A 24,451-nucleotide genomic window follows, 5' to 3' on the forward strand; every position below is an offset into this window, starting at 1 on the left:
TGACAATTAATAAAGAGAAATAACTTAGCTTCTGTAAAAGAAATATATTCATATAAATGTGTGTTTTTATATTCATGTCCTTGACATTTCCACTGGACACTGATTTCTGTATTGGAGGAAACAGGATACATTTACATTTTACCAGGGGTTCATGTAAAAACTCCTTACCTGTTTTATTTCATTTTTAATGTATAATGATATTTTAATTTTACCTGTAAATTTGTGCCCTGAGCTGATACCTGATTTATTCACTCTTATTTTTATTTGATTTAAGGCACAGCATATACCCATCCTTCCATCCATCCACTTATCCATTCATTCTGTTTTGTATTCCTTTATTCAGTAAGCATTGATTGATCATTTCTATATGTAACTGGTGCTATGGTAGGCACTTTACATAATTCATTTATTTCATCTACACAACAGTGCACCAAGATAAATTTTAGTATCTTAATTTTGCAAATGAGAAGGCTGTTTCCTAGAAGAAATTAAAACAACTTGCCAAGGTCAGATTGTTGAGTATTGGGCTCTTCTTTGTTTCCTAACGCAGTCCTTGCAACATGGGGAGTGATGAATGTTTATGAAAGAATGAATGAATGAATCAGAATACATTTTGCTACAACTAACACCTGTGTAGTAACTATTAATTACCACAAGCACTACTTCTAGGTTTGCTTATATTATCTCTTTTAATCATTACAAAAAATCCTGATAAGCTCAGTGCTATTAAGGATCTTATTCTTGTTTTGTAGATGAAAAAAACTGTAGAAAAAGGTGGTAAAACTAGCTTGCTGGAAAGTAGCAGAGTCAGTACTCAGACTTAGGTTCTGGCTCAGATTTGTCTAGCACAGTACATGATGCATTGTGAATGTTCGAAAACTGCTGTGATGATGGTGGTGATGATGTGGAATTGGAAATGTTATCTGATGTATTGAAAAAGTTATTTAATACTACTTATAGAATTTTCAAATTACAGTTGCATGGATTGCCCCTGTAAACTCCTAGAACACCTTATATTTACTTGACTTTCAACAATAAGATATTTTATTTTTCATTTAGATAGAAAAATAAGATTTGTGCATTTTTGTATAAACTCATTGATATGGTTTATCACCCAAATGAAATTTTGTGTCCCCACCCAACTCTCATCTTATAGCTCCCATAATTCCCATGTGTTGTGAGAGGAACCCGGTGGGAATGATTGAATTACGGGGGCAGGTCTTTCCTCTGTAGTTCTCCTGATAGTAAATGGGTCTCACCAAATCTGATGGTTTTAAAAGCAAGATTTCTCTACACAAGCTCTCTTTTTGCCTGCTGCCATCCATGTAAGATGTGACTTGCTCCTCCTTGCCTTCTGGCACGATTGTGAGGCCTTCCCAGCCACATGGAACTGTAAGTCCAATAAATCTCTTTTCTTTGTAAATTACCCTGTGTCTGGTATGTCTTTATCAGCAGTGTGAAAATGGATGAATATATCTATTATATGTATGTCTGTGCATATATACACAGACACACACACACATACACACACACACACGCACATGGATATATACAGATAGAGATATAAAACTAATACTTAAACTGGTAGTGTCTTTTCTCTTTCTGACATCAAAGTTGCTTTGCATTGAAAAGCTCCCCAAATGTACCGATGTACTTGGATGTATGCATTTTGTAAGCAGCTAATCATGATTTGAGTGAAAAATGAATTCTTAAATTGCTTAAGAAATAGGATTTTCACATAAAGAAGTTGGGCAAAAAATTGTAATCTTTATAGAGAAATCTGAGATACAAAAATCTGATTCCATCTGAAACCATGTAGTGAAACCACTATGGAGTCTGTTTCTGTAGTTAGTTGATCATATGTCCACGAAGACAGCTTTGCTTTTTAACCCATTGCGTACACATTTTTCAGTATTTAGTTCTGTCAGTAGAGGACCTGGAAGCAGTGAGGGTAATGAGGAGGAATGATAGTTTAGATGTATTCTTTCCTGAAATGCCAGTTGAATTAAATCTTTCATTCCCACTACAGACATACAAATCTATAATCTCCTTTCAAGATGAATCCAGAATCAGGAGTCTGAATTATTTTATTCTTGGTCAGGAGATTAAAATTGATCACAGGCCACACAAGGGAGTCGGCTGTAGTATCACAGCTCAATGTGGTTAACGAGGACAACACTTGCCTTCTGTTCTCCTTAACCGTGCACTTACAAATTACAAATACTATTGATTCCAGGGGTCATCTGAGGGTATGGGGAGGTGGTGTGGCTTGACAATATTTTGTTGTTTTTAAGGGATAAGAACTATGAGGCCTGATAGCATCTGGGACAGTTATAGTTTAAATTTGACAAATGAAGATTTACTTTTTTGAGCTGGCAAAATCCTTCATGTAGAAATAATGAAGGAAAATTTGATAGTTGATTTAACATAGGTCAAATGACTTGCAATGAAAGAAGAAAAATAACCCTTTAATTATTACCTCTTTCTCAAAATGAATTGATGATGTTTGTCATTGTAGATCTGTGCTTTAAGCAAATGAATAGTGCTTAGAAGATACTTTTACCAGACGTCATTTAAATTTAAGTGGGTGTGGTTTACCTAAAATCATTCCAAAATGTAGTGTAGGTGGTATGATGGGTGAGTAATTACCCACCAATCTTTAAAGCATGTTTTTTCTTTCTTATGAATAAAATAGCTATATTAACATTCAGGCACCACATAGCATTGTATGCCGAATTTTCAGACTAGGTTAAGCCTCCATTTTTTTCTCCCTAACAATAAAGATTAAATGCTGCCCTAAAGTATATTTTATGAAATGATGGAAGAAACAATGTATTTAAGAGTTTTTGCTATTTTAAATCTGTCTTTGCCACTTATTGTCTGTGAGATTATAGAAAGCTTTTTTTACTGCCGTGAACTTCAGTTTGTCATCTATAAATGAGCATAAGGATACCTAGCCCATAGTGTTTTTGTGGGACTCAAATATACAGGAAATATTTTTAAGTAATAAATCACTTTACAAATGCAGAGTTTTAAAATATTTATTATTACTGAGCTTGTATAATGTTGAGCCTATATTTAAGATAGTTAGTGGTGAAAGACCTTCTGAACTAGATTCTCTCTCTTTTTCTTTATCTTCTGTAGAATACATTGGCAAAACAGCAAGTTAGGGTTTCAAAAGAGTCTAGATTGTGACTGGAATATAAACTGATTGGACTAGACTCCACTGTCGATAGTGGCCCTTTATACAGCATGGTCTAAGAGGACGAATCACATAGCTTAGCATTAGAATATGCCTTCTTTAAAAAATATATATGTAGTTACAAATGATTAAAAATGGCCCTAAAACCATATGTCATCACAGAAATTACCTGTTCAGAAACTGAAAAGAAAGTATCAAAGCAGACTGCTCAGCTTATTAAACCAAAGGCATTTGGAATGTAATTAGATATTTTACATTGACTTAAAAAATGTGAGATTTTTGTTGATTCTATCAAAATATATGCTCTCTATACTAATCATTAGAGTGGTTCAGATGTTAGTATAATTTGTGAATTGGTATATATTATATAGTTTACAGTGAATTTAAATAGTTTCTAAACAGCAACCGAGAATTTCTATTTGATCTCCCTAATTAAACCACCATAATTACTATAGATTCTTCACCTAGTAGTGGGATAAATGAAAACATGACTGTTTGCCTATTGCACATTAATACACATTTATATGTGTATTATTAAATTTTTATTAAATGCACATTAATATACATTTTAATGTGCTCCAATTAAAATGAAAATAATTTTCATTATTATTAAATTTCTCATATCAAAGTGCTTCATAATTCAAGAGCATTTAAAACACGTCAGGTGAGGAAGTACTAAACATTTCATTTTACAGGTGAGGAAACTAAGGCACAGGGAAGTAAGCTAATTTGCCATACATCACAAAGCTAGTTGGGGAAACTGAGAGCAAATCTAGGTGTCACTACCTTAGCCATATATTTCTACTGCCTAGGAGTCTTAATGTGGTTTTGGTTTCGGAGGTCAGAAAATTTGTGGTAGGGTGAACCAGGCATGAATGTACCCTTGTGTGGGATTTCCAAACCCACTAGTAGAAAAACAACATCTCCATTGTTCAGGGCTTTAGTTTTGATGTATTTCTTTAAGATTGTAAGATAAGATTTTCTAAATGTGGTTTTTAATCAAACAAATATTATACAAATTAAGTTATGTCCCTTTTATATTATTTACTCAGAATATAATTGATGTGCAGTTGCCATTACTGACTTAATTTTTACTTCTTGAGAAAGCACTCCAGTGCGAATATATTCTCCATTATCCTGATTCCTGGGAAGGCATGTGATGTATTCTCCCTCTGGCTAATTCATTCTTTTCATACTTTGTCTGACATTACTACTAGAATACTTCACCATGTGTATTCTGTTAGAGAGTTTTCCCCTTTCCTCTTCTGATTTTGCTCATTTAAATAGATTCTAATAGTTACAATATATATATTTGTGTTTTGTTGCTTTTGTTCTGTTCAATATTCTCTTTCAATCTTTTTTGTTTATATTATTTCTAAAATTAATTGTAGGCTGGTGGCCTTGTATTGTACTGAAAAATCAAGAAAGATGACTCCTAAAATCAAAAGTATTCTTTTGAACACTGTTTCTTTGTGCTTTACAGTGTACATAGTGTTATACATTGTATAATGTTTTAAATTTTTTTCTTCTGTGATAACAAGAAAGTTTGAACTGATACCTCTCTTTTTTTGGCTTCCAGCATACCACTTTTTTGTACCCCTCCTCCTAACTGATTGGTCCTTCCTCAATATCTACTTTAGCTTCTTTCCTCTTTCCTTCCATAAGGTATGTGTGTTATCTTGTGCTCCCCTCTTGGCCTTCTCTTCTGATTACTGTATACACTCTTCCTGGATTAGCTCATTAGCATCTCTGACTCCAAGCACCATTCTTTTTTTGCTAATAATTTTCAAATCTGTTTGTTTATCCAGACTAAATTTCCCTCATGAGCTTCAGACATTTGTTCCACACTCTATTAAATATGTCCAAAAAGGAACAACACTCTTCCCTTAGAATCTGTCCCTCTTCCACTATACTGAATCACAGTGTAGTAGGAAGAAGGACATGTAATAAAAAAAATTAGAATGGAGCAAGACATGTACTATGAGAGAAGGATGTCTAGGTTATTGAGATGCAACAGGAAGCTGAGACTCAGCTTTGACCTTGCCATTTATAACCACTAGGGACCAAATCCTATAAAGTTAATTCCTAAATATATTGAGATTATATTTTTATTCTTCTGCATCCCCACTGTCAGTATCTTAGTATAAGTGCCATTTTTTCCCATTTAAGTTACTGTAATAGGAGAAGAGAATGAAAACATACCTCTAGGGAATCTGGAGGCACAGTTTTGAATGCCATATATAGAATTTCTTTGAAGTATTAAAATTTCATTCAAAATTTGCATTTCATTTCTCAGTCTCTCCACTTTTGTCTTAATATAAACACTATAATTTAAATTACTTATCTTTAGTGAAATTGTTACCCCAGGAGGGTAAGCTGTGTTTATACTAAGCTGGGGATACCCACTGCAATGCCATTTTAGTGGAGGTTACTAGTAATCCTGGTTAAGAAGAAGAAAAGTTTTCCTTTCTTATCTGGATTTATGCAGTATCCCCTTATATCCATCTTCTTCCATTCTTATTTTCTGCAAATTATTTCTGTATACTGCTACCAATTTGTCCTTGCTAATATACAAAACTGATTATATCATTTCCTAAAATGTTTCCTCAGTGTAAAATCCAAACATCTTGGTGTGACTTGAATGACCCCTCATAGTTTGGGCCCTGCCTATTTGTCAAATTTCGCATTTTGCTTCTTCCTCTCTCCTCTTACCTGCTCCCCTCGTCATACCCCAGTTCTTGTCAGATTGAACTTATACCCCATCATGCCCTTGTATATGAAACTCATACTCCCCCTTTTTCTATGACTGGAAACATTAATCTTTTTTTTTTTTTTTTTTTTTTTTTTTTTTTTGGAGACGGAGTCTCACGCTGTTGCCCAGGCTGGAGTGCAGTGGCGCGATCTCGGCTCACTGCAAGCTCCGCCTCCCGGGTTCCCGCCATTCTCCTGCCTCAGCCTCCTGAGTAGCTGGGACTACAGGCGCCCGCCACCGCGCCCGGCTAATTTTTTGTATTTTTAGTAGAGACGGGGTTTCACTGTGGTCTCGATCTCCTGACCTTGTGATCCGCCCGCCTCGGCCTCCCAAAGTGCTGGGATTACAGGCTTGAGCCACCGCGCCCGGCCGAAACATTAATCTTTTAAGACTAAACTTTATAATGTTGTCTCCAGTCCAGGTGAAGTGCCTTTGTAACTACTCCTGTGGTAACCTATACATCCTTTTCTCATAGCAGGTGTCTTGCTCTATTCTGAAATTTTTTATTACATTTTCTTCTTCCTACTACCCTAGAAGCTATTTATCTACATATTCCCAGCACCTAATATGGTGTTTAGCACATAGTAGGCATTCAGTAAATATTAATAAGTGGTTAAATAAATTAAATACCTAGGATTTGTATTTCCGACTAATCGTACTCATAATTTTTAAAAAATTAAGCTGGTTTCCAATCCAAAAGTTGAATATGATAGATTATTTTAAAATAATTTTATGTAACAAAAATTTCAGAACTAGATACATAATGATTATACATTGAAACTGCCAAGTTTTGTATGCTTAATCACCAATACTCAAGGAAATCTCAGTTGGGACTAAATTTTTTAAAGTGTCCATAGTTTTCATTGTTGTTAAAGTTGTTGTTATGGTGTTTTATATAATAATTGTGTTAAATATCAAGGAAGAAAAAATATCAAGAAAGGTATACATATGAAAATAATAGGTTCTTAAGTTTAAGTACATAAAAATCTATTCATCTATTACCATTTTCCATATGCCAGTCAGTATGCTAAACCATTATCATATTATTGAGATATATTATCTCATTTAATATTCCAGCAAAGCAAGTTTTATAGTTAAGGAGACTGAGACTTAAAATTTAAATAACTGTGATTATTCAAGGTTACACAGCTAGTATTTATAGTGAAGTAGTATATTGGTTCTCACACTGCTTTGAAGAAATACCCAACACTGGATAATTTATAAAGGAAAGAGGTTTAATTGACTCACAGTTCCACATTGCTGGGGAGACCTCAGGAAACTAACAGCATAGCAGAAGCTAAAGGAGAAGCAAGCACCTAACTCATAGGTGGCAGGATGGAGTGAGTGACAGCAGGGGAAATCACAGATGCTTATAAAACCATCAGATCTCATGAGAACTCACTCACTATCATAAGAACAGCATGGAGGAAATCACCCCCATGATTCAATTACCTCCAACCAGGTCCCTCCCACAATACATGAGAATTATGGGAATCACAGAGATTATAATTCAAGATGAGATTTGGGTGGGGACACAGCCAAACCATATCACATATCCATATGAACATAAGGATGTCTGATGTTAAAAACTATTGCTTACCCTTACACTGGACCCAATATTCTAACAAATTCTTTTATAAACAGGTATTCTTTCTTTTATAAACAGGTATGTAGTGATTGTTAGATATGGAAAATTGCAGTGCCTCTGGCATTTACAACCATAGTCTGTACACTTGAAAAGGCATTTGGATATGGTATAATGAAATTGATTTAATATTAGAGTGGGGAAATGTGATTGTTTAATTATTTTTGAGTCACAGGATCCTAGGAAGATGTCATGAAATGTGTGAGCCCTCTGTACACAGTAAAATGCATACTTATAAAAAGTACTCTATTTTTATATAGTCTTGAAGTCTCTACAAAACGTAGACAAGGCCCAGAACTCCATTTCTAGATGATCCACCTATTTTATGGATGAAGAAACTGAGGTGCAAAAAGGTCAAACACATTTCTGGAATTGTTGACCAAGTGCATCCATCAAGAATGCCCTTTAGAAAATGATTTTCTTGTGGAATTTTCTGAATTCCTAGAAAAGTAGTGTGATTTTAAGTCTCAGCAATGTGACAGTAATACTAAATATATTCCAAGTATATTTATGCATGAAAATAATTTAACATTTTCTAATATCTAACATATTTCTTGTAAAAATCTATTGAGAACAGTAATTTTTTGGAAAACATAAAATTACAGTAATGACTTGGAGTAAAATAAAATAAATTTGCACAGAAGTTTATCATTTAAAGAGGGAAATGGAGAATTGAAATGACGCTGATCTTTGAATATTATCACCAGATAAAATAATTATATGGTAGCATGACAAATATCTATGTTTGTGAATTAAATTTTCTACCTATAGAATTCAGTTCTTTCAGTAGTGCAGAGCTATTTTATGTTTACTTGTCCATATAACAGTTCAGTATGGAAATACGGTTTTGTAACTTCTCATTTTAAAGACGAGGAAACTGAGGCTTTAAGTTTAATTATTTATGCTTATGTATAGCTATATAAGTAACAGAGTCAAGAGCTCACTAGAGAGATCATATCATTCTGAACTGAGCAGCTCTCCATTGTTTCACATATATGCTTGGAGAAAATCGCATAGATGTAGAAAACAAGTTCCAGCAGCTAAGAGAGTCACAAGTGCACTGGCTACATGTTCTTTATTTTAAAGCCTGCCACTTGCTTCCTCAGTCTTGCATTGTTTCACTTTGCAGAGCTCTGAAGGCCAGAGCATACCTGAGTAATTCAGAACGATTTTTAGCTTTCATTTCCGTTTTAATCCATGACCCTAACTCATACATTGTGTTTCACCTTATTTTATTCAAGTACTATAGCAAAGGCCAGTTTATTTCAAAGGAAACTGTTTAAATGCATTCTCTAAATGCATGCTATATTAACAATTATTACATAAAGTTTTTCAAATAGAGAATATTTCAGTCTCACAATGTGATTATATTATTTGCTAGAACAATTACTGATAAAGGGGTTTTCAGTGCCTGTATTTAAGAACTTACTTGAGTAAAAAATGTGAAAGTACAATTTTTAAAAACACCTTCCAGAAAGTAACTAATACAATGAATGTGAGGTACATTTACTGGTGATTAACACATTAGTAATACTTTTGAAATTACATTTTTAAAGGGGTCTTCTTCCTTCTACAGAATGTGTGTTTATGGTGGCAGCTTTAATGCTGTTTCCTACTGTGCAGTTCAATAGAGTATGTTTTTAGGTAGTTGGTTGAGGGTTTTTTTCCGTTATGTATGTCGATGGAGATAAGTGTTTTAATTACTTTTTTAATGTCTGTGCTTTTGTATTTTTCTCCTCTCTTCCCTTTTATTTCCTGCTGTTGAGATTACTGCCTCATCTCCACAGCAGGTGGCTGTTGCAAATTTGTTTTCTTTGTAAGCCTGGTAGATTTATTTTGTAATATAACTGTTCCTTTTTAGTATTTTATTATTAATGATTTCTTTACTTTGGGATATAGTATACTTACACAGTCCTAAACAGTAATTTCTTAACACTATCTAAGAACTCCAATCATTAAGGAAAAAAATATTTGCCTGAGGCATATTGTTTGAGATTTTTGCTTACCCTTACTTCACAATGTGGAGATTAACATTTAAGGAAATTTTTCTATAACAAAAGCCAAATGAGAAAAAGAAACAGAGAAAATAGAAGGGAGAGAAATAAAGAAAAAGAAAAGAGAAAATGCTCAAGAGACAAAGTATACTTTAATAAATAATCACATAAAGCAGAGTAATGAGGATAAATGTATGGCTGAAATATGAAATTACATTAACATCTTTTCTAGAAATGTTTTAACTAAACCAAATGCTTACATTAAATTGTAATTTCAATTATTACAATAACTTCTACTAATTATAAGCAAATTGGAAAATTATAAAATAATAATGAAACAAAATGTACTTCTTTTTTTTTGTTCAAAGGGTTTGTTGTTCTGATTGTGTCAAAACATCCTATAGATAGAAGAAAAGTTGCAACAGATCCTAAGTATACACGTGATTTGTTATGAAACTACAGTATACTCAAGGATATTTTATCCATCTCTGTAAAGAAAACCATTATTTCATTAAACAAAATAAAATCTCTGTATATATTTTTTCCAGATGTATAAAGGAAGTAAAAAGTATGAGACCGAAAATGCATGGTGAACCCATACTCTCATTTTGTTTATATTAGATCACTGGACATTTATTAAAGATAAAAAAAAATCCTCTATAAGAATTTCAACCATTCAAATTCAATTCATTTCATGTGTACTTACACTTCTTAGTACATGCATTGCTTTGTTGTAAAGAATATGTTCATATCCTTTCTCAGCTGTAGATATTCTAAATTGGAGTCTGATAGTAAATTCTAATATGAAGTTATATGAAGTAATTACATTGGCATGATAGAATTTGTGTGTTTTCTATATGAAGTATAGAAGCCAACTGAAATACTTTATAACTTCATAAAAATTCTTTGGTTATTTTCTCTTTTCTAGTGCTTTTTAAAATTGTACTGTTTTATACATTAAATACAAATAGAAGTTCAACATGCATCAGATTTTCAATATTATATAATAATACTCCATAATTCACTTTGTTCTGGACTTATTGTTATAAACTGCTGTACAAAAAAAATCTTGTGTAATGGGAAAAATTATTTGAAATGGTGTCTCCATTCATAACATTTTAAAAAATCTTCTTGTTATTCTCTAACCAATTGTGTGATACACACAGTTAATGTGTATGGTCACATTTAGAGAAAATATAGACATCAGTTATATGAAACAGATGTTTAATGGGGATTTCAAAAATCAATGAAATGAATATTATTGTGATGCATGGTGATCTAATTTCATATGTATTATATTGAATCACTCCATTTTTTTTCCTAAATTCAGTCTGAACACTCAGTACTAAACGTATTTACAGTGGCACATAGGGAAGAAGATGGGGAGTTCTATTGATAAAAGAACCACAACAGGCCATCATTGATCTATTCTCTTTCTTATCAATATATAGATCCTAGTATGATAACCCATATGGCACTATTGTCCCTTAGAAGTAAGACATAAATCCTTTGAGTGATCTTTAAGTGACAGATGAAACACTTTATAATCCATTGTGGAATTGCAACATGCTTAGTTAGGCCCTTGAAAGGAATATTTTACTTCCATATTGTCATCTCAACTGCTAGCGCTTGAATCAGGAATAGCTTATCTTCTCTAATACATATATAAATGCATACATACATAGATAACATATATTTATGATTTTCTACCTACTTTTACACATCCTGTATCTAGCCACCCAAATGGCTTCTTATGATTAATTGCAATATCTTCTTTATTTGAAAGTGTTTAGTATGAATCTCTTTATCATATAAGCCTTTTTCCTCCATAGTTCTTATATTTTACCCAAGACAGTAATAATGACTTACATTTTAATGTTATCTTAGATTTACCAGAATGCTTTATATGCACTTTTCTACTTAATTTTCAGAAGAACCCTATTTAGTAAGCAGGGTTGTCTGCATTCTAAAATCAAGGAATTTGAGAGCCACAGGATTAAGCAATTTTATTCAAGTACAGTTAGAAAATGGAAATAATGAGATTAGAACCCAGTTCTTTAGACTCTTAGGTCAGTGCTGTCTGAGACATGGTTTTGTTCTTAATGCTCCAGTTTGAATGACACTTTGAACAGGAGTGGGCTTTATCTTACTATTAATACTTTCCTTGTTTTGATGCTTTGTAGTTAGAGTTCATTGTAGTCTATAGAATGAATGAAGTTAGAATAATACCCTTATGTGGTTATAGCCTTTCATTTTAGCCAAAGATGCTAAGTTTCATGGACTGTGATACTCCCTATCTAATACTGACCACTTAAATGTGTAATAATATTAACTGTGTATATCATGGATTAGATGATCATTTAACTTATATCTACTCAAATGTATCATTTCATTAAATCAAGCAAAGGCTTTAAGGAAGCAAATGAAAATAAAAGGAAACATTTATTTAACATCTATGAAAAGAGCTTTATATACCTGTTTTTTGTGTTAATTCTCCCAACAGTTCTATGATGAGGCTGCTGTTGCCCAAAAAGAGTAATTTATTTGGCCAAAGTCATAATAGCTAGTAAGTGCTCGAATTAGAATTTTAATGCAGGAAGTCCGACTTCAGAAATTTTAGTCCTATCCAGTATACTGTTTACAAATAATTGTAGAAATAGGTCAGTTGGCCTTAAGATATTTTATAAGATTTAGGCCGGGCGCGGTGGCTCAAGCCTGTAATCCCAGCACTTTGGGAGGCCGAGACGGGCGGATCACGAGGTCAGGAGATCGAGACCATCCTGGCTAATATGGTGAAACCCCGTCTCTACTAAAAAATACAAAAAAAAAAAAAAAAAACTAGCCGGGCGAGGTGGCGGGCGCCTGTAGTCCCAGCTACTCGGGAGGCTGAGGCAGGAGAATGGCGTAAACCCGGGAGGCGGAGCTTGCAGTGAGCTGAGATCCGGCCACTGCACTCCAGCCTGGGCGACAAAGCGAGACTCCGTCTCAAAAAAAAAAAAAAAAAAAAAAAAAGATATTTTATAAGATTTAATAAACAAAAATAAAGACAAAAATTGTTACATGGATTTTTCTTTTACTAAGACAGAGGGGGAAGTTAGCCTGGTTTATTCTATAAATACATGTGTAATCTGTATATTTTAATACTGTCCCTAATGCAGCACCATTCCCAAGCCAGCATTAGAAAATAAGGACTGAGTAACATAACATGTGAGATCTGACATACAAAAGTACTTTGGAAGGTGAAAAACTTATGATATTTGCCATCTGCTACATTTTGCTGATTTCATCCAGAGAACTTGAGAGTAGTGACATAATCAGTGTTGTTTTGTCTACCAAAGTCTCATTGAAAAAGCCCCTGTATGAAATAATAAGAATTAGTCTTCCTTTAGAGTTCAGTATACTAGAGCATTGTCCATTTCTTTTTGTTTTTGTTTTTTTGAGACAGAGTCTCACTCTGTCACCCAGGCTGGAGTGCAGTGGTGCAATCTCAGCTCACTGCAACCTCCGCCTTCCAGGTGCAGCGACTCTTGTGCCTAAGCCTCTGGAATAGCTGGGATTACAGGCATGAGCCACCACGCCCAGCTAATTTTTGTATTTTTAGTAGAGATGGGTTTTCGCCGTGGGTCAGGCTGATCTCGAATTCCTGACCTCAAGTGATCCACCCACCTTGGCCTCCCAAAGTGCTGGGATTACAGGTGTGAGCCACGGTGACCAGCCAGCACCATTCATTTCTGTGATCCACAACCTTTGGCCAGGGACCTGAGGTAGTTTCTCAGTGGTCTGTGCTATCTTCTTCACTCCTGGGATTTGTGAGGCTGTCTCCAAAGATGACTGTCTTTCTCATGATGGCTTAGCTGTCATTCAAGTGAATCCTTTCAAGAACAAGAAGCATTGCACAAGTGCTTGCGTCATTCAGTTAACACTAAACGAGTGGCTTGGTGAAGTAACACAAGCAAACATTATAGAATCTGAGTAATTCTTAAACATGCCCTACCATAGCTGTGAAAGCAAGCCTTAAAAACTTTTTTTCTTCTTTATTGCTTACTAGATTTTAATGTGTAACAGAACATCTAATATCTTGTTCATATTAACTGAAGTCGTGCAAAACTTTATGTGAGCACAAGGAAAGAATTTACTATATATACTGCTGTTATTTATTCCGTAGTTGTTCCAGAGGGAGGTGCTTTGGCAACAAAGCAAGGATACACATTTCAAAGAATATCAAATAGTGAAAAATAACCAGCATATACCCAAGAGGAGTTCACTTAAGAAGGAAAACATTTCAGAAAGGAATTGTACTGGAGAAAATAATCACCAAACAAAAATGCCCACAAGAGAAGCAGCCGGTCTTTCTCTGTCACTAGATTGGAACCTGGCTGCAGGCACATCCTGTGAGGTGTGCATATCTGCAGTCTTGTAGAGAAACTTAATACATACATGTTGAATGATTACTTTAGATACGACTGGTTATGTAGCTTCACTTTATAACCTGGCCTAGTTATAACCTTACACATGAAAAAAGCAGCCATTTTGAACTCATAACATAGACTCTACAACCAGTGTCCGTGTTAGAAATTGGCACTGCTGCTTACATGTTCTGTGATCCTTCAGCAGCATTATTTAATCCCTATATGCCTCAATTTCCTGATATTTAAAATGTGGATAATAACATCAGTTGTCTCATACAATTATTTTGAGAATTAAAATGGGTTATATAATAATCACCTGAGGGCCAGGCATTTAGAGTAGTGTCTGTAGTCGATAAAAGTTAATTTAAATTTTCTGTAACATAAGCAGGATCCTCCCTCCCTCCCTCCCTCCCTCCCTCCCTCCCTCCCTCCCTCCCTCCCTCCCTCCCTCCCTCCCTCCCTCCCTTCCTTCCTTCCTTCCTTCCTTCCTTCCTTCCTTCCTTCCTTCCTTCCTTCCTTCCTTCCTTCCTTCCTTCCTTCTTTCCTTCCTTCCTTCTTTCCTTCCTTCCTCCCTCCCTCCCTCCCTCCCTCACACCCTCCCTCCCTTCTTTTTCAGAGAACTTGAAAATCACCATTTAAAAATAATTCTTAAGGAGGTGTTCCTTTGTATAAATGCATGCTAAAACACCAACAACTTAAATAACTATTCTAAAGAAACAAACTATCTGGCCTCCTTGAAAGACAAAAACTATACGTATCTACTACGCTGACTTGTTTTGTTTGTCAAATCTTTGTCAATCCATCTTTATTCATAAACTCTGTTTTTCACACTGAAAGGGGAATTAAAAAGTCATTTCAGTGTCATTTTGAAATCATCCTGGTATAGACACATACCTTATTTATTAATATGCCACCTACTCTCAGAGAAGTCTTCCTTTGATAGATGAGTATTTGCAAGTTTCATTTTCTTTCATATTTCACTTAAGGTTGCCTCATTTTTCTTTCCTTGTAGAACTTTATTTACATTTGCTGAGGTTTAATACTTTATTTTGATTTAAGCTTTTATTCCTTCCTTGCCATGCAATATGAGGTATGAAATAATTGATAAATTACAGAATAAACCTATCTTAATATTAATAGCTAATGTTTAATGAGTATTCATGATATGCCAGGTCTCAATTATATATAATATGATTTATATCATATAATATTATATAGATATAATATTTTTAATATTTTTATAATTTTATAAAATTTTTTAGTATTTTTTTTAAAAATCACATCCATGAGAGAAGTATAATTATTATCTCTCTTTTTATAAATGAAGTAGTGGAAAATCAGATCAGATTAAGAAACTCAATTTCAGAGTTCTCCAGAAAAACATAATTAGTAGGATGGACAGATGGATTGATAGAGATGACTTATTTTAGAGAATTGGGCTATTTATTTATGGGAGCTGGTAAGTCCAACTCCTTAGGGCAGGACAGGAGACTGGAGCTCCCAAGTAGGAGCTGATTGTGCAGACTTAAGACAGAATTTCTTCTTTCTCAGGGAAACCACAATTTTGTTCTTAAGGCCTTTTGATTAATTGATTGGATAGGGCCCACCCATATTATTGAGGCAATCTCCTTAAAGTCAAGTGGTTGTAGATATTAATCACATCAACAAAAGGCTTTCCCAGCAACACCTACCTTAGTGTTTGATTAACGGGTATTATAGCTTAGCCAAGTTGACACCTAAACCTAACCTTCACAGGAACTTACACAAGATCACAGAACTGGTAAATGAGAGAGGAAGGATTCATACCAAAGTCTGTCTGCTGACAAAATCCCTGCTTCTCATTATCCCACAGCATTATGATTAGCATAGGCTATCAGAGTATCCACAAGGAGACCTTCAGATGCACTGTCCTTGGCCAGAAGGGATGACCTGTCACCCAGGTAGAGGAGGAGGGCTCCATGGACCTTGAGGCTCTATGAGTGACCTGAGGTGTGGCTAAATAACCTGCAAAGAAAAACTAATCATATGTACCATATGTATATGTTGGTTTGAATAGTCAAATGTTGCCCTTACTTCAGTCTTCTTTTAATAGATTTGAAAAGAAATCATTTTGTCATAGAGAGCCTTCAAGAACATATTCAGCTATTTTTACCAACCCCATCCCTCCACCCCAGGTTTTCTAAAAGAATCACATAAACAGCCACCCATTTATATAATCATTTCTGTTACTAATATACCTTTTTGTATCATAAAAGGAAGAAACGTTCTTATCCCCATTTCCTTTACAGAGAAGCTGAGGCAAAGGCAGGTGAGGTGGCTCCCCTAACTATCCTATTACATAATGGAAATCATTTTGAAAGCAAAAGGTCTTTTAAAATAATTTATAAGCAAATGTTCTGGAAAAGGAGGTTCAGGGGGTGCTGGATGGGGAAGAAAAATGTTTGGTTTAATCTGAAGAGACAATGGTAGTTTGTTGCTGATTACATACAACCCACAAAAACCTTTAGCTTTCAGATCAGATATGGCATCCACCTTATCTCATATGACAAAAGTCATCCTTGAGCTATGCTTATTACTCTGTATCTACCAGGAAATGTCCATTGCCGTTCATTTCATTGTAAAATAAACTCCTACCTCTCTAGAATGACCCATTGGTAGAATGAGTCTTAGTAATAAAATAAAACTATGTATTTCCCCCTGCTTTTATGGAATTGAGATGAATTATTTCTCTACTTGCCTTGGATGGGGTGACTGCTATAAGATTTGCTTCATTTACACTTTGGAAAAAATTTACTCTGCTACTCATTTTCCTTTCGAGGTTTTGGTAAGAATTTACTAATTTATAGTTGATATATGCACAATGTAGAAAATTTGGAAAATAAGGAAATAATAAAAATTGGAATATCCTTAATACCACCAGCAGAAATGATCTCTGTTTCGATTACATGGTTTATATTAATACTCTTTTTACAAAATTTGAATTATACAGAGTTTTGAATCCTGCAGGTTTGTTTAAGACTGTTTTGATTACAATCTTATACCATGTTTCTCAAATATTCGCTGTTCTGTTGTCTTTTTCTTTTATATGGTAAAACTAATTTCTTCATTCACCTGGCATTCTGGTACTCTCTCATCTTATTTTACTCTTTCTGTATTAATCATTTTTGTGCATTAAACCTTTATTTGCATATGTCAGTATTTTCTAAAAATAGATTTAAAACTGTTTTCTAGATATTGAATACCAATGTATATTTCCACCAAAAGAGTATGACAAGTTCCATGTCTACCCTTGCTGTATAGTTTAATTTTCTTAAATATTTTTCTTTTTATAGGGAAGTTATAATTTTATTCTTTTAATTTGCAGTTTAATGACTTAATGGAGTTAATATTTTTAGTGCTAATAAGTGATTTATATTTTTTCTTCTCCCAATTTTTATTATTCTTTATGTTTCCATTGAAAAGCTAATATGTTCCTTACTGATTTTGAGAAACTTTTTATACAGTAAAGACATTTAATTATTAAAACATTTTCCTAGTTAATAATTTTCATTTTAATTCATTTATATTTTTGAAATTTAGCAGTGGTTGAATTATTGTGGCAAAACACATTATTTTTTCCTTTAATTTTTTTCCTTCATTAAAAAAGAAATGATTTTACTTATTCAGGAATTAGATAAATATGTACCCACTTTTAAAGTTTCTTTTATATTTAGTACTTGAATATAACTGAAACTGACTTATTTATGACATGAGGAAAGAATATAACCTGATTTTCCCTATAATGTTATATATATTTATGTGTATATATACATGGTATGTTTCCATAAATTTACAGGTATACGTTAATGTGTGATTTATGATGTGTACTTGGTTATATATTAAAGATATACAAGATATACTCTGAGATCTGTTAGACTATGTTACGTACATTTTAGATTTGCTTACAGATGTTTTCCTGTAAGAACAACATTGTTTCAAAGATCAAAGTTTTCTTTTTTGTTTTAATATCTAGTAGGAAAAGCTCCTCCTCCTGTTAATGATATTTTATAAATTTGATTAATTAGGTTTGCCAGAACCCAATAAAGATGCCATGTTCCAAGGCCTGACGCGGGACCAGGGGTTTTACACATCCAAAGACTTTTTGCCACTTGTAGCCAAAGGCAGTAAAGCAGGTATAACATATTGTCTTTTATGCTTAATAGTGAGTATGCTATTTTATGTATTATAAATTAATATCAAGATCAAGCTCAGCAGCACATTGTTCAGATCTCACACCCATCCTTGCCTAATACCTCAATGTAGAGTTTTTTTAAAAAAGTCCAGATATAACAGTTTGCCAGAATCATCTGTTTGTTCATTCTTCCAATAAAGCATCATCATAAGGAGTTTTCACTGTAATATATATATGTCTAAACTACATCATGAAAAATTGCTTCGAGGTAAGCAAGTCCTTAACAAACATTGGAAGATGTTTTTCAAAGAAATGGCATTACCTTCAGTTTGGGAACTGTTTTAAAATAGGATGAATCATCACATATCTTACATGATTTGTACCTACACAGGCAGAAAGTTTGACTGTCTTGTCTTAAACAGTTATTTTATGAAGTTAAAATAAAATACTTTGAGAGATACCCTATCACTTTATACACCCCAAGAAGAACCATCTGAATGAGGGCTGTACCTTGCTTTGGCTTGACCGGAGTCATTGTCTTAGAGGAAAATTGTAATATTTTATCCAAAGCTAGATAATCTAAATCCTTCAAACATATGTTTTTAAAGAGTTCTGAGCCACAGCTATTCCTACAGTAATTACATGTAGAAATGATACAAACTTTTAGGCTTCTCCCAGAACTTAAAACAGTAAGAAACATTCTATGTTAAATTATTTTTCAGAAGTTTACAGCTAAAGATGCTTGCCCTCTCCACCTTCTTCCTCCCAGTAGAACTGGATGTTTGTATGTCTGAAACTCTTTCTGAGGAAGATCATAGTGCACCTAGCTTATATTTGAAAATTACAGAGTGTCCCAAATACGAAATCTGTCCCAAAAGCAAAATGATTACACTTATTGAAATTATAGGTTTATTCTATTCTTGGTACCTTTCAAAAATTATAGTAATTTATCTTATGAACAGTTTTATTTAATCTGATTATACAGTGCTACCTAACACATAAAGAATATTTGTATTTTACTTTTTTTACAAGGATCTTCATATGGACACCAAATCTTAATAGAGATGACTTTGAGAAATGGATGCTTAGAAAGTCATATTTCTTTTACTGCCCAATTTCACAAACAAAACCCGAGGAAAGCAGTGAAAGGGAGAAAGGTTTATTTGAACTATTTCAAGAAAATAGTTCTCAGAAATTCTTCAGTTACATAAAGGACACTTACTCAGCATGTTAATATTCAAAGTTAACAAAATATATAACAGAGGTATGTGTTAGAAATTATATAAGGTAATATATTAAAAATGTATTATAATGAAATATTGCAAACTGTTAACACAGATCATAAGGATCACTTTTTACTTCTAGCAAAAAGAAACTTAATTATGCTAAGTTAAAGATAGATGTCACAATTTTGACAAAGAGAGTTTTAATTGATTGATTCCAGTCTGTTATGACCTACACTCCTGAAATGTGTTGTAGGAATCCTAGAAGAAAAAAGAAACTAAAGGTACTGACTATGAAATTACATATATGAGCGTATTTTTTAAATGGGAATAAAACTGTCTTTCAATGAAGCAGAATAATTTGATAGTGACACTTCATCCTGGAAAACTGCAAGATGCAATTTTACACTGCTTTGAGTACAAGTATCTTTTGAGCTGTCATGCAGAAATGGTTTCTCTACTTGAAAATGGGGTTTTCCTTTCATCATTCAGGAATGTGCGCTTGTCACTCTCCATTGCCATCGATACGGGGAGTCGTGATTGTACTTGGAGCTGGAGACACTGCCTTTGACTGTGCAACATCCGCTCTACGTTGTGGAGCTCGCCGTGTGTTCATCGTCTTCAGAAAAGGCTTTGTTAATATAAGAGCTGTCCCTGAGGAGGTAAAATGGAACCTTCAGAAAATATGGAGTTGTACTCCAACAGATTTTAGGAGATTAAACTGTTAATGCTTAAATCGCTAGAATCTTGAAATTGTCAAATTCAAGTTTAAAAATTTCGGGGCTACACATAATTGTTTCTTTTCTAATTCAGACATTCCAAGTAAAAGAAAATTTGTAATAGTAATTTGGATAAAATGAGAAATTTAATCTTTGTCAATATTCAAGTGCTTCTTGTTAGTATTAATGTGTTTGAAATGTATTCTATTTAGCTAGTAACGATAGAAAGTGCTAAGTCTTCTATATCCTGAATAGTAGGTACTCTTCACAATATATATGCATATTAGAAGAATGTGGTAATAAGACATATTCGGGATTTTCCGTAAGCCAATTTACAAGCTGCATTCTAAGATATATACCTTGGTCATACTTTCAGTCAGTTCATTATTTGTGAAGCAAACAGAAAGAAAAAGGTGTCATGTATATTTTTAAAGAGCTCTAAGATAAACATTACTCAAAATTAGTAATTGGTTAACACACTAAAAATAACTTGTTTAAAATAATTTCATTCTTATCAGTGACTGGTGACTAGTCTTGGGTGAGTTATCAGCTATTTACATGTACTACAGACTTCTCAAATTTTAATGCTATTAGAGAAATATAATACCTTATAAAGAATATTAGTTCTGAGAACAAGAACCAAATGTATTTATAGAAAGATAAATTACTCATTTTAATCAAATCAGTATTATGAACTTGACTTACTTCGGAATGCCTGAACATGTTTGGAATCTCTGTACTTGGCAAGAATTATAGCTGTAGTCAATAGGTAATTTGTCATATGTAGATTACCCACATTAAAAATTAATCTTACCAAAATATCAGGGTCACCGCTGGTTCATGGCTGAGTTTCAAATGCCGTGTTTATTCTCTGGACTTTTCTCCATCCAATCTACCCTTTTTAGACTTTTTTTTAATATATAAAATCCAAGGTAGTCTTATGATCATAGGGTTTTTTTTTTTTTCTGGAATTCTGTATTAGGCAATAATTAGTATAATCATGTTTTTTTTACACATAGAAAGAAACATTTAGGTCTTTGTATTCCAGTGCATAGCACAGGACCTGGCACATAATTTGTACTTCAGAAATAGGTTTTGAGCTAAACATTTTAAATATTAAGTCTTTTTTTTTTTTTGAGACGGAGTCTCGCTCTGTCGCCAAGGCTGGAGTGCAGTGGCCGGATCTCAGCTCACTGCAAGCTCCGCCTCCCGGCTTCCCGCCATTCTCCTGCCTCAGCCTCCCGGGTAGCTGGGACTACAGGCGCCCGCCACCTCGCCCGGCTAGTTTTTTGTCTTTTTTGGTAGAGACGGGGATTCACCGTGTTAGCCAGGCTGGTGTTGATCTCCTGACCTCGTGATCCGCCCGTCTCGGCCTCCCAAAGTGCTGGGATTACAGGCTTGAGCCACCGGGCCGCACCCGGCCTAAGTCTTATCCTTCTAATTCCAGTGTTAGAAAAGTTTTCATTACCAAAGGTGACTTCTTGAGGGTTGGAAGGGGAAGATGATCCTGATTGGCAGTATCAATTTACTTCATATTTTATATCGTAATCATCTTCCATTTGCAAGGGTCACTGGAAATGAATAGTGGCTATTTCTTCTGTCTTAGGTAGAACTAAGGTGCAAACAAGCTGAGACCTGATAAGAAGAGGGTAGTGGTATGAATTTATTTACTCATTCATTCATTCATTCAAACTACATTTATTGAGCATCTGTTATGTACCAGGTATTATTCTGGGCAATTTAGATACAACAGTCAGCAAACCAGTTAGAATTTCATGCCCTCGTGGCTTTTGTACCTAGTGAGAGAGGATACTCAATAATTAAACAAATGAACTGTCACATAAATAGTATATTGAAATGTAGTTAGAACTGTAGAGAAAAATTAATATAGGACTATAGTGAGTGTGTGTGAGTGGAGTATGGTGGAAGAGAAGGCAGGGTTTGCAATTTTAAACAGGGTGGCCCTGGAAGACCTCTCTGATAAGATGATTTTTGAACAAAGAGATGAAGAAATTGAGGTAAAGTAGGCATCCAGGAGATAAACATTGCAGGCCAAGCTAAATGCCTTCACACTTTATTGAGGAAGCCTTCTGGATTTGTGGAATAGAAAAAATGTCAATATCATCAGAATAAAGTAAGAGAGAACAGAAAATGTGACAGACCAGATGATGTATTGTAGGCATTCACAAGACCTTTAGCTTTTACTCTTATTGAAAGAGAAAAATCACTGGACTGCTTTGAACAGAGATGTGCCAAGCTCTGATTTAAATTTTAAAATGGCTACTCTGCTGAAAATTGACTGTAGTCGAGTGGCGTCAGAAGCAGAGAGGCTAGTCAGGGGCTAAGTAAAACAGTGAGCTATTGGTTAATGTGAGTAGATTACAGGAAGCACAGGATCAGAGTAGAGACATAGCACCTTAGAAGGCCAGAGCTCAGCTGCCTGAATCTTGATTACCAAAGTGTTAAGAAGCAACAGATCCTTGAGATAATAGGTAACCTGCCTACAGTAGAGCTTAGTAGAACTCAAATGGGTCTGGTCTTATTTAAAACTAGAAGAACAAATGTTTGAATGTTTGAATTATTTTATTATTAGCTTACAATTAACCAAAATTTTATATGATATTAAAACTAATTGACTTGGAGCTTCATGAGAGAAAGGGCCACGATCATCTCTCTGGGTCACATTTACCTTCCCCCTGTTTAGCACATTGGGTACTACCTATAAAAGATTCAACAAATAATTGTGGAATGAACATTTACTAGAGGGAATCAGCATCCAAGGCTTTCTAGCATTACAGGGGCTAATACCTTCCAAGTTAGATAAATATTATAATCGTAGGCCTTTGAAGGTTTATCTCATAAGTTTAGGCAAAATTTATCAAAGAGATGGAATAATAAGTAATATATGATTAGATTATGCAAAGTTTTCAGGATTGATTCACTTACCAGAGCTAATACCATGTAAGGATTGGGAACTTTGGCATTCATAGAAGTTTCAGTGTTAATCCTTTATGGCCGTTGCTTGGTTTTGTATGCATCAAAAGAGGAGCCACAATATTGCAGTGCTGACACTCATGAAACTGGAAAATCAAGAGAGTAGAGGTCCAATATCATGTGTCTACTTCAAGATACAGGATTTGAAAGGTTAGGTCTCGGACAGATTTTTTAGCCAACATGAAGAATTTAATATTGGACCTAATTTCTTGGGTAATTGTTTTCTTTCTCCTATGCTGTCTCCCCTAGTACAAACTTCAGTCACATTTGGTTACTTTAGAGTCAGTGAAGATTGAGGAACAGGGACATTTAGAGGTTTCCTCAAATATGTGTGTTGTTTAATGGTCATGGACTCTTCAGTGTAATTTGGAAATAACATGGTTTGTCAATAAAATGCCTCACCATTAGGCATGTCAGCATGTATATGTCTAATGGTGCAGTCTAATTCTCACTCTTTGAGTGAGGGAAATACAGAAAAATTCAAAGTTTTCTTATCCTTGAGTGACAAATATGAATTATGACAGAAGCCAGTTACATTTAACATGGTGTATTAGTCTATTTTCATACTGCTGTGAAGAACTGCCTGAGACTGGGTAATTTATAAAGGAAAGAGATTTAATTGACTCACAGTTCAGCATGGCTGGGGAGGCCTCAGGAAACTTATAATCATGACGGAAAGCAGGGTACTTTCTTCACAAGGTTGCAGGAAGGAGAAGTGCTGAGCAAAAAGAGAAGAGCCACTTACACAATCGTCAGATCTGTGAGAACTCACTCACCATCATGAGAATAACATGCGGAACCACCCCCATGATTCTCCGTTGACAGGTGGGGATTATGGAGATTACAATTCAAAATGAGAGTTGAGTGGGGACACAAAGCTTAACCATATCACATGGAATTGTTTGAGATCATGTATATTATGTGGTTAGTAACCAAGAACTATATAATTAGACTCAGGAATGTTTTAATCCACAAAAGTAGGAGACATCATCTAACAGACTCTTGTAGTGACAAACACATCCCATTGTAGAGGTTTTCAAACGTTAGGGTGCATTAAGTCACCTAGAGGGCTTGTTAAACACAGATTGCTGGGCCCTGTCCCTAGAGTTGCTGATTCAATAGGTCTGGGGTGGGCCTGAGAATTTGCATTTTTAACAAGTTTCCTTGTGGTGCTGAGGTTGCTGGTCCACTATTCTAATGTATCATCAACGTGCTTTCCTGCTGTCTAATTAGAGTCACAGACAGTGTGCTGTGTGGAGGTACTTTCCATCTTGGCTAAGAAAGCATTAATACTAAAGGACATAGGTTTGATGAAATGAAGATATGCAGGCATCATCAGCAT

General features: G+C 34.4%; 1 protein-coding gene across 15 annotated transcripts in view; it reads left to right on the forward strand.

Moving 5' to 3' along the window:
• The window catches only part of DPYD (dihydropyrimidine dehydrogenase), an 863,430-nt gene that overhangs the window by 328,504 nt on the left and 510,475 nt on the right, over positions 1–24,451 (forward strand). For 12 of the 15 annotated variants that reach the window (XM_065549305.2, XM_005542629.4, XM_065549291.2 and 9 more), the window contains 2 exons: positions 18,067–18,174; positions 19,889–20,058. The exons of the other annotated variants lie outside the window; for them this stretch is intronic. In XM_065549305.2, coding sequence (XP_065405377.1) covers positions 18,067–18,174; positions 19,889–20,058 — 278 coding nt within the window. The remainder of the gene's footprint in view (positions 1–18,066; positions 18,175–19,888; positions 20,059–24,451) is intronic. 15 annotated transcript variants of the gene reach the window in all.

Source organism: Macaca fascicularis, chromosome 1, assembly GCF_037993035.2.
Source record: "Macaca fascicularis isolate 582-1 chromosome 1, T2T-MFA8v1.1".
Classification (NCBI taxonomy): Eukaryota; Metazoa; Chordata; class Mammalia; order Primates; family Cercopithecidae; genus Macaca; species Macaca fascicularis.